Below are 14572 nucleotides of genomic sequence, written 5' to 3' on the forward strand. Positions count from 1 at the left end.
AGAACTTGAGTACTTCAAGTGTGTGTTGCCGGACAAATTTGTTGCCGGAGGCATCATTGCCAAGCTTCCACCTTTATGGAACAATTTTGCTACTTCCCTGAAACACAAGAGACAGGAGTTTTCCGTTGCAGATCTCATTGGTACTCTTGATGTTGAAGAGAAGGCGAGAGCAAAGGACACACGTGCTCGAGTTGTTGAGGGAGGTTCTAGTGCCCACATGGTACAGAAGAAGAACTCCCAGCCCAACAAGTTCAAAAACAATAAGAACAAAACTCAGGGCAAAGGCAAGTTTGATACAAAGAACAAGCCATCACATTCTACCAACTTTAAGAAGAATTCTCATAAGAAGGGGAAGGGACTTTGCCATGTCTGCGGTGATCCTAATCACTGGGCTCCGAAGTGTCCTAACCGCTTTGAGGAGCGCGAACATGAGAAGAGCGGCAAGTCTGCTAATGTTGTCATCGGTGATACTGATATGAAGGAATCAGGGTACGATATTTTTCCTACCATCCTTTCAGTATTTCAATCCCCTGATTGGTTAATTGACACCGGTGCCAATGTACATGTTTGTGCTGACGCCTCCATGTTTTCTTCTTACCAGGCAACAGGGACTTCACCCGTGCTGATGGGGAACGGGTCACATGCCATCATTCGAGGTGTTGGTACGGCCGATCTGAAGTTTACTTCGGGGAAGACTGTGCGTTTGAAGAACGTTCATCATGTGCCGTCCATCAATAAAAATCTCGTTAGCGGTTCCCGTTTATGTCGAGATGGTTTTAAGTTGGTTTTCGAATCCAATAAAGTTGTAATCTCTAAGTGTGGACAATTTGTTGGAAAAGGCTATGAGTGCGGAGGCTTGTTCCGCCTATCTTTGTCAGATATTTGCACTAAAGTTATTAATAATGTTTGCCACAATAATGAGTCTGATATTTGGCATTCACAACTCTGTCATATTAACTTTGGTTGCATGACGCGGTTAGCCAATATGAATTTAATTTCGAAAATCTCTACTGTCAAAGGCTCCAAGTGCCAAGTATGTGTGCAAGCTAAGCAACCTCGCAAGTCCCATAAGACTGCAGAGGCAAGAGACTTGGCGCCACTTGAGCTTATACATTCTGATCTTTGTGAGATGAATGGCGTGTTGACAAAAGGTGGAAAGAGATACTTCATGACGTTGATTGATGACTCCACTAGATATTGTTATGTGTATCTTCTGAAATCAAAAGATGAGGCTTTGACTTTCTTTAAAAACTATAAAGCTGAGGCAGAGAACCAACTTGATCAAAAAATTAAACGGCTTAGGTCCGATCGTGGTGGAGAGTATTTTTCCAATGAATTTGATCTGTTTTGTGCGGAACATGGTATAATCCATGAGAGGTCGCCTCCCTACTCACCCCAGTCAAATGGGGTAGCCGAAAGAAAGAACCGAACTCTAACCGATATGGTTAACACCATGTTAGACACTTCGGGTCTATCCAAGGAATGGTGGGGGGAGGCGCTAATGACTGCGTGTCATGTCCTAAACCGAGTTCCCACAAAGTATAAGACCATGAATCCATTTGAGGAATGGGAAAGGAAAAGGTTGAAACTCTCTTACCTACGTACTTGGGGTTGTTTGGCGAAAGTCAATATACCAATTCCCAAGAAGCGCAAGCTTGGACCAAAAACCATGGATTGTGTTCTTCTGGGCTATGCTTTTCATAGCATCGGCTATAGATTTTTGATAATAAAATATGAGGTATCCGACATGCATGTTGGTACAATTATGGAATCAAATGATGCAACTTTCTTTGAGGACACATTTCCTATGAAGGATATGTTGAGTTCATCAAATCAGGAGATACCTACTCCATCTAGTGAGGAATTCACTGTAATTCCTGAACCCACCATTGCGATGGAACACGTTGAGAATCCTGTTGAGGGTAACAATGGAACTCCTATGAGGAGTAAGAGACAGAGGACTGCAAAGTCTTTTGGTGATGATTTCATTGTGTACCTCGTGGATGACACACCCAGGACTATTTCAGAAGCCTATGCATCTCCTGATGCTGACTACTGGAAGGAAGCTGTACGTAGCGAGATGGATTCCATCTTAGCTAACGGTACCTGGGAGATCACTGACCGTCCTTATGGGTGCAAACCTGTAGGATGTAAGTGGGTGTTCAAGAAGAAGCTTAGACCTGATGGTACGATTGAAAAGTACAAGGCATGGCTTGTGGCCAAGGGTTATACCCAGAAAGAAGGTGAAGACTTCTTTGATACTTACTCACCCGTGGCTAGACTGACCACAATTCGGGTGCTACTATCACTGGCTGCCTCACATGGTCTTCTCGTTCATCAAATGGACGTTAAGACGGCTTTCCTCAATGGAGAGTTGAAGGAGGAAATTTACATGGATCAGCCAGATGGTTTTGTAGTACCTGGTCAAGAAGGAAAGGTGTGCAAGTTATTAAAGTCTTTATATGGCCTTAAACAAGCTCCTAAGGAGTGGCATGAGAAGTTCGAAAGAATATTAACTGCTGCCGGCTTTGTAGTAAACGATGGTGACAAGTGCGTGTACTATCGCTATGGTGGGGGCGAAGGAGTTATTCTTTGTCTGTATGTCGACGACATATTGATCTTTGGAACCAAACTTGATTTAATCAAGGAGGTTAAGGATTTCTTATCTCGCTGTTTTGAGATGAAGGATCTAGGAGTAGCTGATGTTATCTTAAACATCAAGCTGTTGAGAGATGAGAATGGTGGGATCACACTGCTTCAGTCTCATTGTGTGGAAAAGGTCTTGAGTCGTTTTGGGTATAGCGACTGCACACCTTCTCCAACTCCATATGATGCTAGTGTTGTTGGGTTTCGTAGTAATTTCAAAAAAATTCCTACGCTCATGCAAGATCATGGTGATGCATAGCAACGAGAGGGGAGAGTATGATCTACGTACCCTTGTAGATCGACAACGAAAGCGTTTGGTTGATGTAGTCGTACGTCTCCACGGCCCGACCAATCAAGCACCGAAACTACGGCACCTCCGAGTTCTAGCACACGTTCAGCTCGATGATGATCCCCGGACTCCGATCCAGCAAAGTGTCGGGGAAGAGTTCCGTCAGCACGACGGCGTGGTGGCGATCTTGATGTACTACCGTCACAGGGCTTCGCCTAAGTACCGCTACAATATTATCGAGGACTATGGTGGAAGGGGGCACCGCACACGGCTAAGAGTATGATCACGTGGATCAACTTGTGTCTCTAGGGGTGCCCGTGCCTCCGTATATAAAGGTTCAAGGGAGGGGGGCCGGCCGGCCAAGGTGTGGCGCGCCAGGAGGAGTCCTACTCCCTCTGGGAGTAGGACTCCCCCCCTTTCCTAGTTGGAATAGGATTCGTGGGGTGGGAAAAGAGAGAGAGAGAAGGAGGGGGGCGCCGGCCCCCTCTCTCCTTGTCCTATTCGGACTAGGGGTGAGGGGCGCGCGGCCCAGCCGTGGCTGCCTCTTCTCTTCTTCCACTAAGGCCCACTAAGGCCCATATACCTCCCGGTACTCCGGTAAAATCCAGATTTCACCCGGAACACTTCCGATATCCAAACATAGGCTTCCAATATATCAATCTTTATGTCTCGACCATTTCGAGACTCCTCGTCATGTCCGTGATCACATCCGGGACTCCGAACAACCTTCGGTACATCAAAATGCATAAACTCATAATATAACTGTCATCGTAACCTTAAGCGTGCGGACCCTACAGGTTCGAGAACAATGTAGACATGACCGAGACACGTCTCCGGTCAATAACCAATAGCGGAACCTGGATGCTCATATTGGCTCCTACATATTCTACGAAGATCTTTTATCGGTCATACCGCATAACAACATACGTTGTTCCCTTTGTCATCGGTATGTTACTTGCCCGAGATTCGATCGTCGGTATCCTATACCTAGTTCAATCTCGTTACCGGCAAGTCTCTTTACTCGTTCTGTAATACATCATCCCGCAACTAACTCATTAGTTGCAATGCTTGCAAGGCTTAAGTGATGTGCATTACCGAGAGGGCCCAAAGATACCTCTCCGACAATCGGAGTGACAAATCCTAATCTCGAAATACGCCAACCCAACATGTACCTTTGGAGACACCTGTAGAGCTCCTTTATAATCACCCAGTTACGTTGTGACGTTTGGTAGCACACAAAGTGTTCCTCAGGCAAACGGGAGTTGCATAATCTCATAGTCATAGGAACATGTATAAGTCATGAAGAAAGCAATAGCAACATACTAAACGATCGGGTGCTAAGCTAATGGAATGGGTCATGTCAATCAGATCATTCAACTAATGATGTGATCCTGTTAATCAAATGACAACTCTTTGTCCATGGTTAGGAAACATAACCATCTTTGATTAACAAGCTAGTCTAGTAGAGGCATACTAGTGACACTCTGTTTGTCTATGTATTCACACATGTATTATGTTTCCAGTTAATACAATTCTAGCATGAATAATAATTCTAGCATGAATAATAACTTTTATCACGTGTGTTGCTTCGAAAGAATCGACGGATTGCTAGAGATCAACTGAGGTATTCTCAGATTATTGGCTCGCTTATGTATTTGGCGAGTGCCACGAGGCCTGACATCTCTTTTGCTGTGAGCAAGCTGAGTCGGTTTGTGTCAAAACCGGGAGATGATCATTGGCATGCGCTTGAGAGAGTTATGCGCTATTTGAAAGGCACCGCGAGCTATGGGATTCACTACATCGGGTATCCAAGGGTACTGGAGGGTTATAGTGACTCAAACTGGATATCTGATGCTGATGAGATTAAGGCCACAAGTGGTTATGTTTTTTCACTTGGTGGTGGCGCTGTTTCCTGGAAGTCTTGCAAGCAGACCATCTTAACGAGGTCAACTATGGAAGCAGAACTCACAGCACTAGACACTGCCACTGTTGAAGCAGAGTGGCTTCGTGAACTCTTGATGGACTTACCTATGGTTGAAAAACCAATACCCCCTATCCTGATGAACTGTGATAATCAAACTGTGATCGTCAAGATAAACAGTTCTAAGGACAATATGAAGTCCTCAAGGCATGTGAAGAGGAGACTAAAATCTGTCAGAAAATTGAGGAACTCCGGAGTTATTACGTTGGATTATATCCAAACGTCGAAAAACTTGGCAGATCCCTTCACAAAGGGTCTATCACGTAATGTGATAGATAATGCATCGATGGAGATGGGTTTGAGACCCACCGCATGAGTTGTCCATAGTGGTAAACCACTCTATGTGATCGGAGATCCCGTGAAGTAGAAGTGGGAGACAAGCTGTTGGTCAGCTGGGAGGAGAGTATCCCTATATTAATTATCCCACTCCGTGAAGATGCAATACTCTCCTGATCTGCATGGCAGGTTGATACTTATCTTAATGTGTTCCAAGTGGCTTATTCGGGTAAGCAGAGATGTTGTCCTGCAGAACATCTTCTGAGGAACACACCTATATGAATTTGACTGTTAACATCGCAGTCTGTGAGAATTGGGTGTTCTCTAATAAATTCATGAAAGGCCCTGGAGTATGACGTATACGCTCCACCCGCGGGGAAGCCTTGCGGCAGCCCAGTATCGGTCAAGAATTTGTGTGAAACTAGTTTCACAGAAAACTTGTAGTTCAAGGCATAGTCCACTATTCAAGTTGTGATCTAGTGTAGCATAAATTTCTAAGTGGAAGTTCAACTTCATAGTCTCCACTAAGCACCGATATATAAAACAATGTTTTGGAACTAAATGATGAGATGTGCCAATGAGACTTTGTGGGGGATTGTTGGAATTTTGCTAGTAGACCTTTGGCCCAAAGGCCAACTAAAATTCTGAAATTCTCTTGGCCCATTCATGCACACATGTGAGTGGAGTGAGTGAGGCTAAAGTTTAGTCCCACCCCGGAAGTTGAGAGAGAGTTGCACCTTTTTATAAGGTGAGCTCTTCTACCACTTGTATGAGCATGAGAAGAGGAGACCTACACGCGCGCTCCTCCTCCTCGCTCGCCCTCGCCTCGCCACGCCACGCCACGCCACGACGCGTCGTGGGTTGCGGGATTGAGCCGAGCCGAGGACAGAGCTATGCACGTTGTCTATATTTTTGCTGCATGGGAAAATTAATGAGTCATTAATTAATAATTAACGGACGCGCTAATTACTGAAGCGTTTCCGATTCTTTTGGATCGTGACGACTCGGACGTGGGGTTTACTCCCACGACCTACCCGGCCCGCACTATATAGTCAGGCAAACGTCTACCCTAGCCGCCGCTGCTTCATATGGTTTCTCACCACCGTTCCAGATCATTGCGCCGCCAAGCAAGTCTTCTCCATCCCTCCTTCCGGCGTGCACCGCGAGAAGGGACAGCAGGCCTCCGGAACCCCGCCTCTCATGATCCTGTACGGGAGAGGGGCGATCAGGTTTTTGGGGAGCGCACTCGCGCGACTGCTGGCAGCGACGACTTCGCGAACGACGACTTCTTCCCCGACCTCGGCAACCTCGTCTTCGACGACATGGGCGACAACGTCAACGCCGGCGGTGCTGCACCCGCTGCACCGTATGTGATTCTATCCTTCTTGTTCGAGATCGTGGTAGAATTCATGCTTCTAGTATGTGCCCTAGATGTGATATGTTCATCTGCTATGCTAGTTCGCATGATTAGTTTAATCTCTGCTGCTGTGGTCATGATTTATCTTCTGTTTATTCGGATTAAATCTCGTAGTAATTTGCTCATATTTCCAACACTTGAGTGGTATGCTTGTTAATGACACATCATTAACTTGTTACACTGATACGGACCAAGAAATGGGTCATACTTCGGTCATGATCATATATATTCTACTTACAGCGCCACCACTCATAAGGTATAACAAAGTCTTTGTTTCTGTAGAATAAGTCCAAGTAATATAGAGACTTTCATTCCCCGTTGTACGTTGAGTCATAAACTTAATAGGGCCTTTGTGTCCATAAGTTCGGTCATTACATTTCAATGTTTTGAATTCAAAGAACTACAAAGACGAGCAAAAAGAAACTCCTCTGGTAGTGATGATTGGTAGCCATTATTGGTTCTTTCTCCTTTTGCTATGTTGCAAGAGTTTTTAACATCCTTTGTACTCCCTTCGTCCCAAAATTCTTGTCTTAAATCTGTCTAAATACGGATGTATCAAGTCACGTTTTAGTATTAGATACATCCATATCTAGACGAATCTAAGATAAGAATTATGGGACGGAAGGAGTACATCATAAGCGATCCGTTTGACTTGAAGCCTTGAACATCTAATCTAGTTCAAACAAATGAAACTTTGATTAATACTTCAACTGTTGTTTTCTCCTCATAAACTAAGGAGAAGTTGAATTTATGTCGTTCAGCATCACATAGAATATCTCCTTTTTTAGAAATTATATAGTGAACATTACAAACTTTTGACATATTGTGTGCTATGTGGTTCTTTTGAAAGCTAGTAACATGTTTAATCTCATGTGGTGTGGCTACACGTGCATTGTTGTGTGCGGTCGGTCTTCGGTCGCCTCAGCTTAGTGATTAGCGAACGAGCCCAGCAAGAGGATAGGCCCAAGATTGCACAAAAAACCAGGCAATCCTTTCATCTATTCCTTTCTCCCAATGGCCAAATACTCCAGGTAACATAGATTCATGCAATTCTTTACTAGGCAAAGGAATCATTAGGGATATGTCAAGGAGATTAATTACTTCCATCATTACCCCATGCAACGTCTTCATGCTTTGGCAGATGATCAATCACGAACATCTCATGTTTTTTATTACCTCTATTAACATCTCATGTTGTTTACTACCTCTGTTCTTAAATGAAAGATGTTTTGGCAGTTTAATAGGAAGAGAGACTGTATTTTTATACAACTTGGAATCATTTGGTTAAGTGGACGCAATTTTCAGCCTGTTCTGATATTGTATTTTCTCCTTACTAACTTTTCTTTTGTGTGTGGGATGCTACTAATTAAAGGTCGATCCGTGCAACAACGTTTCAGAATTCCGAGAGAAGAATTTTTTCCAACCATTTCTGGTATTGTATTTGGTCCTAATTTTTTTGTGGGATGCCACTAAACAAAATCTCAATTTTTGATCATTATGTGCATCAACATGTTAGAGTTATGAGGGAACCTTATATTTCCTTTACAAATGCCTCAAAAGTGCAAGTGAGTATTATTTATATAACAAGATCATTTGCATATATATCCCTCCATTGGTTTCACCTAAACATATCATTATAGTCATTCCGCAGCAAATGCACGGTGTTTTATCTAGTTAGAATATAGATGATACTGATTACCGTATGGAGTGAGATACTTGAACAAACTTATAGAGATGCTCACCAAACTAGACTTCAATGGGTCATGGAGTCTTTTGGCTAGCCCAAATTATTATTTTATGATGTTCCTGATGAACACCGAGGTTTTCATGTGAGTACATGATTTGCTTGTTTGTATGTATGGTTCGAAGCCAACAAATAATGTTGCATCAACTGAGTTAATAGTCTTATTCTTATGGATTGTTGGGGGCCCCAAGTATTCTCTTAAAACATATTTAATTTTGAAGATCTCGTCAAAGCCCAAATGTACTGAGCAGACGTTGGGCAATTGGCAATTAACCACATATACATGATATGAAATTTCTCTGTGAGGCATAAAAATCATGCTCAACTAATCCAAGAGTGTTTCTATATGTTGTGGCCAAGCCACCCGAACACCAGTACTTACAACCGTGGCAGTAAAGCCAAGCCTTTTCCTATTTATCTTTTGATGTATATACAGATTGTTCGTTGTTGTCAAGGTAGTAGTACTACTTTCTTCCTTACATATGCATGGTAAACAATGTCCCCGAAAAAAGAAATATAAAGCATACTCCCTCCATCCATGATGTAAGACATTTTTACAAGTTATTTAGCTTGCAAAAGCGTCTTATATGGACGTACTGGTTGTCGTGCTTTTAAGACTTCATAAAAATGTGGGTTGAGAACAAAATGGCTAGGGATGGAGGAGGCTATCCGCAAAGAAAAATGGCATGCTTGCAAGTAGCCAGACCCCCAGGAGAAGATGGTGTGCACATGAGAGAAATTTTGAATGGGCATGTTGAGATACTCAATGTCCTTGGGGTAATCCTAAGAAAGAAAGAGAACGTTGTTAGTTTTGATTGGCATGTTAAATCAAGCGAAAACAAGTGCTAGGTTAGATAATCACGATGGGTCCTTGGTAGTGCTCAGCCTCCAACTGAATGTTGATGGTGTCTTGACCTCATTGTGTGTTGTTAAGGTCTGTAAGGTTGCACACTTGGATCCATCTCACTCTCCACTTCTTAAGATGGTTGTACACCTGTGTTGAGGTTAACTCTGTGCCACAAAATTCAAGCACCATCTTCACAACAAAATTCATGTGCACCTCCTTGAATACTCACCCGCTAGCGATGATATCACACATCTTGTTGAGGATGAAGGTGGACAGAAAAGAAGCACCACCCCTTCACAGACCCTCCTCATCTGTACCTTGCTAGCCTTAATGCCCGCCTAGTAGATACTACAAGCATCACCACCACTAAAGAACACAAGTGAGCCGCTTCAAACACCTCTGCATCCCCAGTCAACAGTGGATAGGAGTCGTTAAGATAGGAGGGAAAGGTCTGGGTGTTCGATAGAACAAGGGCCTTACTAAAGTTTCAGTGGTCATTGCCTATTACGATTAGCATAAGGACTAGCTGAACAAGAACAGTGCAGCTAACATACTACCATGGACAAATCATTAAGCATAACACACTACCACATACCATACCAGCATGGAAAACATGTAATACCAGCACACAAGCATCGATCTACCACATCTACCATACTAGAATGGAAACAAAATGGAAAACATGCAATACTAGCACATAAGCGTCGATCTACCGGAACACCATTAACATCATCACCGTCGACAACTAAGACCTACCATAGTACCACATCTGCCATACTATCATAGAAAAGTGACATGGAAAATACGTAATACTACCACATTAGCATCACAACACCATGAAACATAATCATCAACAAGAAAAACCTACCATGCTACCTAAACGACACGACTAGCATAGGATCTACCACATCCTCACACGACATCATGAGGCAATACTTGCATAACCTACCATACTGCCTGCTCGTAGATCTAAGCTACACTGTTTAGGAAGTAATATAACTTATAGCCATCGGAGGAGCGGGGAGGAGGCAAGGAACAACTCATAGAAGAGGAGGAAGAAGGATCGCCGCCACTAACCACCGACAACTAAAGAAGATGGTGCCACTTACCTGCTTGTCGGTGAAATAGCTTCTCGGTACGGAGACATTGAAGGCGGGAGGGGGAATGGTGTTGCGGGTTGGGCGGTGAGCCTATGGGGGGATAGGCGGGGGCAATTGGCGGGAGGTGACAAAAATTCTCCTGGCAACATTCCGGGGATGTGTGCGAGCTCGTGCCATCTCCCTGCCTGCACAAGCTTGGCGCTGTGTTCCTCCTCCTTACACGAGACGAGCATGGCTCCCTAGAAACTGTCGAGTCGAGAGTTCCTCAAGGGTCTGGCTGAGCGGTGCATTGATATTCATGCAAACCCAAATTTTGACGCAGCCCAGCCTACATGGGAGATGCAAGGAACCAAAGACGTTCAAGATGGGAGCTCCTATTTGTCGCTCGGTGCAACAAATAGGTGAGCAAACGCTCATGCGGCCCCCCGATTGGGTCGACCCATGTAGCAGCAGTAGCGACCAGCGAACCGGCTATTGTAGCGATATGTTTTCCTAGTATATATGTTTCTTTACATTTGGTTTTCCAGAAACAATCATGGGAAAAGTTATTTTTAAAAGTGTGAACACATATTGAATATTTGACAACATTTTTTATTGTTTTATTCTTTTAAAAAATACATGAACATTTTTTCAATTTTTCTGAACATTTTTTTAAGAACGCATTTTTTTTCAAAACCATGTTTGTTTAAAACCTGAACATCTTTTTCAAAAAGAATTTTTTTTGAAAATTCTAGCAATTACCTAAAATTTGAAGAAATTATGAAAACGAATATATTTTTATTTTTCTTCTATTTTGCAAAATTTTGACCTATTTTTAAATTATTAATATTATTGAAAATCTGAACATTTTTTAGAATTCTATTTATTTTTTGAAAAATTGAAGAACTTTACAAACCCTAATCTATTTTCAAATTCTAGACATTTTTAAAAAAGTTAGAATTTTTGCAAATAGGATTTTTTTTCAAAATTTATAATTAAAACTAAAAAATGTTCAAAAACAAAAACAAATGAAAACCTGTAAAGACAACAAGAAAAGATAAAATGAGAAAATACTGAACCAGAAACTTGTAGAAGATCCAAAGCCGGATCCCTGTAGACTATGACTCTATGGACACGCGGAAGCCCGGGCGCGGCTGGCCTACAACCTTTCCGTATATGGGCCAAGCAGCCCATCGCACTAGGAAGTCGTGTCACTCTCCTCCGCACAGGCAAATCACCTGTATCGAGGTTTTTTCCCTCTAGCTAGGGTTATCTCTCCTCTCGTGGCCGGCGGCGACGTTGAGAAAAATCTTCAATTCCCGGGGCTTACCTCCGCCTCTGACCCTCCCTCTCGGGCTTTCAGGAACAGCCTGTGCTGTTCTCGGCCTTGGACGGAGTAGGGGACAAGAGGAGTCTGCGGAGTTTCCAGATCGCGATCGCATCAAGATCGATCTCGAGCTGTGACCATGGCGAACAAGGGGGGTTCTTCGGCGTTGGGAGACAAGGCCAAGGGAAAGATTGATGATCTCATGAAGGAGTTGGCGTTGGGAGAAGATGATCTGGACGATGTGATATTTGAAGAAGATGATGCGCCACCAGCAGATGATCTCCGATGGATGGTCTTGGTCAGGGTGCACATGGATAAGGGCTTCAACACGTACTGGTTCTTCCGCAATATGAGGTCGGCTTGGGATCTGGCAAGGACAGTAAAGATCAAAACCCTAGAGGACAATTTGTTTATCATGCAGTTTAACTGCCTAGGGGATTGGGAGACGGTAACCCAAGGAGGCCCCTGGCACTTCAGAGGCAATCCGGTGATAATAACACCGTATGATGGTTACACCAAGCCGACTACTATTGAACTATTCAAGTTCGATATATGGGCTCGGATTATCGACCTTCCCATTGCTTATCATGGTAAAGTCAAGGCTTTGGCTTCGAAGCTCGGCGAGTTTGTTGATTCTGAACCCTCATCCTTTGATTTTGAGGGGAACTTTTATCGTGTGAGAGTGCGCTTGGATGTGCGTAATCCTCTGAAGAAAGCAACTTCCATAGTCCGTGCAGGAGAGCGCGAGATCTTTGCGGTTAAGTACGAGCGACTGCCGGACTGGTGCCAGGTGTGTGGGATGATGGGTCATGAGTTCAAAGAACATGGTGATGGAGTCCACCCTCCTTCAGCACTAATATACAAAAACCTCCGGGCACCAGCCACAACCGCTTGGGCTACGAGGCGCCGTAACAACCGTAATAATAATCAGAAGAGGCAGTAGAACCAGAACAAGGATGAAAACCGAGCTGATGATATGGCTAGCATGAGGGAAGGGGATGCTCATATGGAAGTGGTCGATCCCAGCAGGAAACGTGGCTCTGTGGAGGTGGTCACCCCGTCAGCATCGACGGGCATGGAGCTTGTGCTTGTTGAGAAGACCAAAGGGGTGTTGGGGAACATAGTAATTTCAAAAATTTCCTACGCACATGCAAGATCATGGTGATGCATAGCAACGAGAGGGGAGAGTGTTGTCTATGTACCCTCATAGACCGGAAGTGGAACCGTTAGCACAACGCGGTTGATGTAGTCATACGTCTTCATGGCCCGACCGATCAAGCACCGAAACTATGGCACCTCCGAATTCTAGCACACGTTCAGCTCGATGACGATCCCCGGACTCCGATCCAGCAAAGTGTCGGGGAAGAGTTCCGTCAGCACGACGGCATGGTGACGATCTTGATGTTCTACCGTCGCAGGGCTTCGCCTAAGCACTGCTACAATATTATCGAGGATTATGGTGGAGTGGGGCACCGCACACGGCTAAGAGAACGATCACGAAGATCAACTTGTGTGTCTAGGGGTGCCCCCTGCCCCCGTATATAAAGGAGCCAAGGGGGGTGCGGCCGGCCCTAGGAGGAGGCGTGCAGGAGGAGTCCTACTCCTACCGGGAGTAGGACTGCCCCCTTTCCCTAGTTGGATTAGGACTTGGGGAAGAAGGAAGAGAGGGAAGAAAGGAAAGGGGGGGCGCCGCCCCCCTCCTTGTCCAATTCGGACTTGGGGGGGAGGGGCGCGCGGCAGCCCATAGGCCTCCTCTCCTCTTCCTCCACTAGGCCCATTAAGGCCCATTAGGTTACCGAGGGGTTCCGGTAACCTCCCGGTACTCCAGTAAAATGCCGATTTCACCCGGAACACTTTCGATGTCCAAACATAGGCTTCCAATATATCAATCTTTATGTCTCGACCATTTCGAGACTCCTCGTCATGTCCGTGATCACATCCGGGACTCCGAACTAACTTCGGTACATCAAAATATATAAACTCATAATGAAACTATCATCGTAACGTTAAGCGTGCGGACCCTACGGGTTCGAGAACAATGTAGACATGACCGAGACACGTCTCCGGTCAATAACCAATAGCGGAACCTGGATGCTCATATTGGCTCCTACATATTCTACGAAGATCTTTATCGGTCAGACCGCATAACAACATACGTTGTTCCCTTTGTCATCGGTATGTTACTTGCCCGAGATTTGATCATCGGTATCTCAATACCTAGTTCAATCTCGTTACCGACAAGTCTCTTTACTCGTTCCGTAATACATCATCCTGCAACTAACTCATTAGTTGCAATGCTTGCAAGGCTTAAGTGATGTGCATTACTGAGAGGGCCCAGAGATACCTCTCCGACAATCGGAGTGACAAATCCTAATCTCGAAATACGCCAACCCAACAAGTACCTTCGGAGACACCTGTAGAGCACCTTTATAATCACCCAGTTACGTTGTGATGATTGGTGGCACACAAAGTGTTCCTCCGGTAACTGGGAGTTGCATAATCTCATAGTCATAGGAACATGTATAAGTCATGAAGAAAGCTATAGCAACAAACTAAACGATCAAGTGCTATGCTAACGGAATGGGTCAAGTCAATCACATCATTCTCCTAATAATGTGATCCCATTAATCAAATGACAACTCATGTATATGGTTACTATCGGTGTCAAAACCGGCGGATCTCGGGTAGGGGGTCCCGATCTGTGCGTCTAGGCCGGATGGTAACAGGAGACAAGGGACACGAAGTTTTACCCAGGTTCGGGCCCTCTCGATGGAGGTAAAACCCTACGTCCTGCTTGATTAATATTGATGATATGGGTAGTACAAGAGTAGATCTACCATGAGATCGAGGAGGCTAAACCCTAGAAGCTAGCCTATGGTATGATTGTTGACGTGTACGTTGTCCTACGGACTAAAACCCTCCGGTTTATATAGACACCGGAGAGGTTTAGGGTTACACAAAGTCGG

The 14572-nt window shown here is 44.4% G+C and overlaps 1 protein-coding gene across 1 annotated transcript; it reads left to right on the forward strand.

The window, feature by feature from the left end:
• The first annotated feature begins 12021 nt into the window (after positions 1 to 12021).
• On the forward strand, positions 12022 to 12549 carry LOC147992579 (uncharacterized). Its single transcript, XM_087539072.1, has one exon. It carries the CDS (start codon positions 12022 to 12024, stop codon positions 12547 to 12549), a length of 528 nt encoding a protein of 175 aa, XP_087395198.1.
• The last annotated feature ends 2023 nt before the right edge of the window (positions 12550 to 14572 follow it).

Source organism: Triticum urartu, chromosome 1A (genome assembly GCF_056163025.1).
Source record: "Triticum urartu cultivar PI428250 chromosome 1A, HENAU_Tu73, whole genome shotgun sequence".
NCBI classification, from domain to species: domain Eukaryota; kingdom Viridiplantae; phylum Streptophyta; class Magnoliopsida; order Poales; family Poaceae; genus Triticum; species Triticum urartu.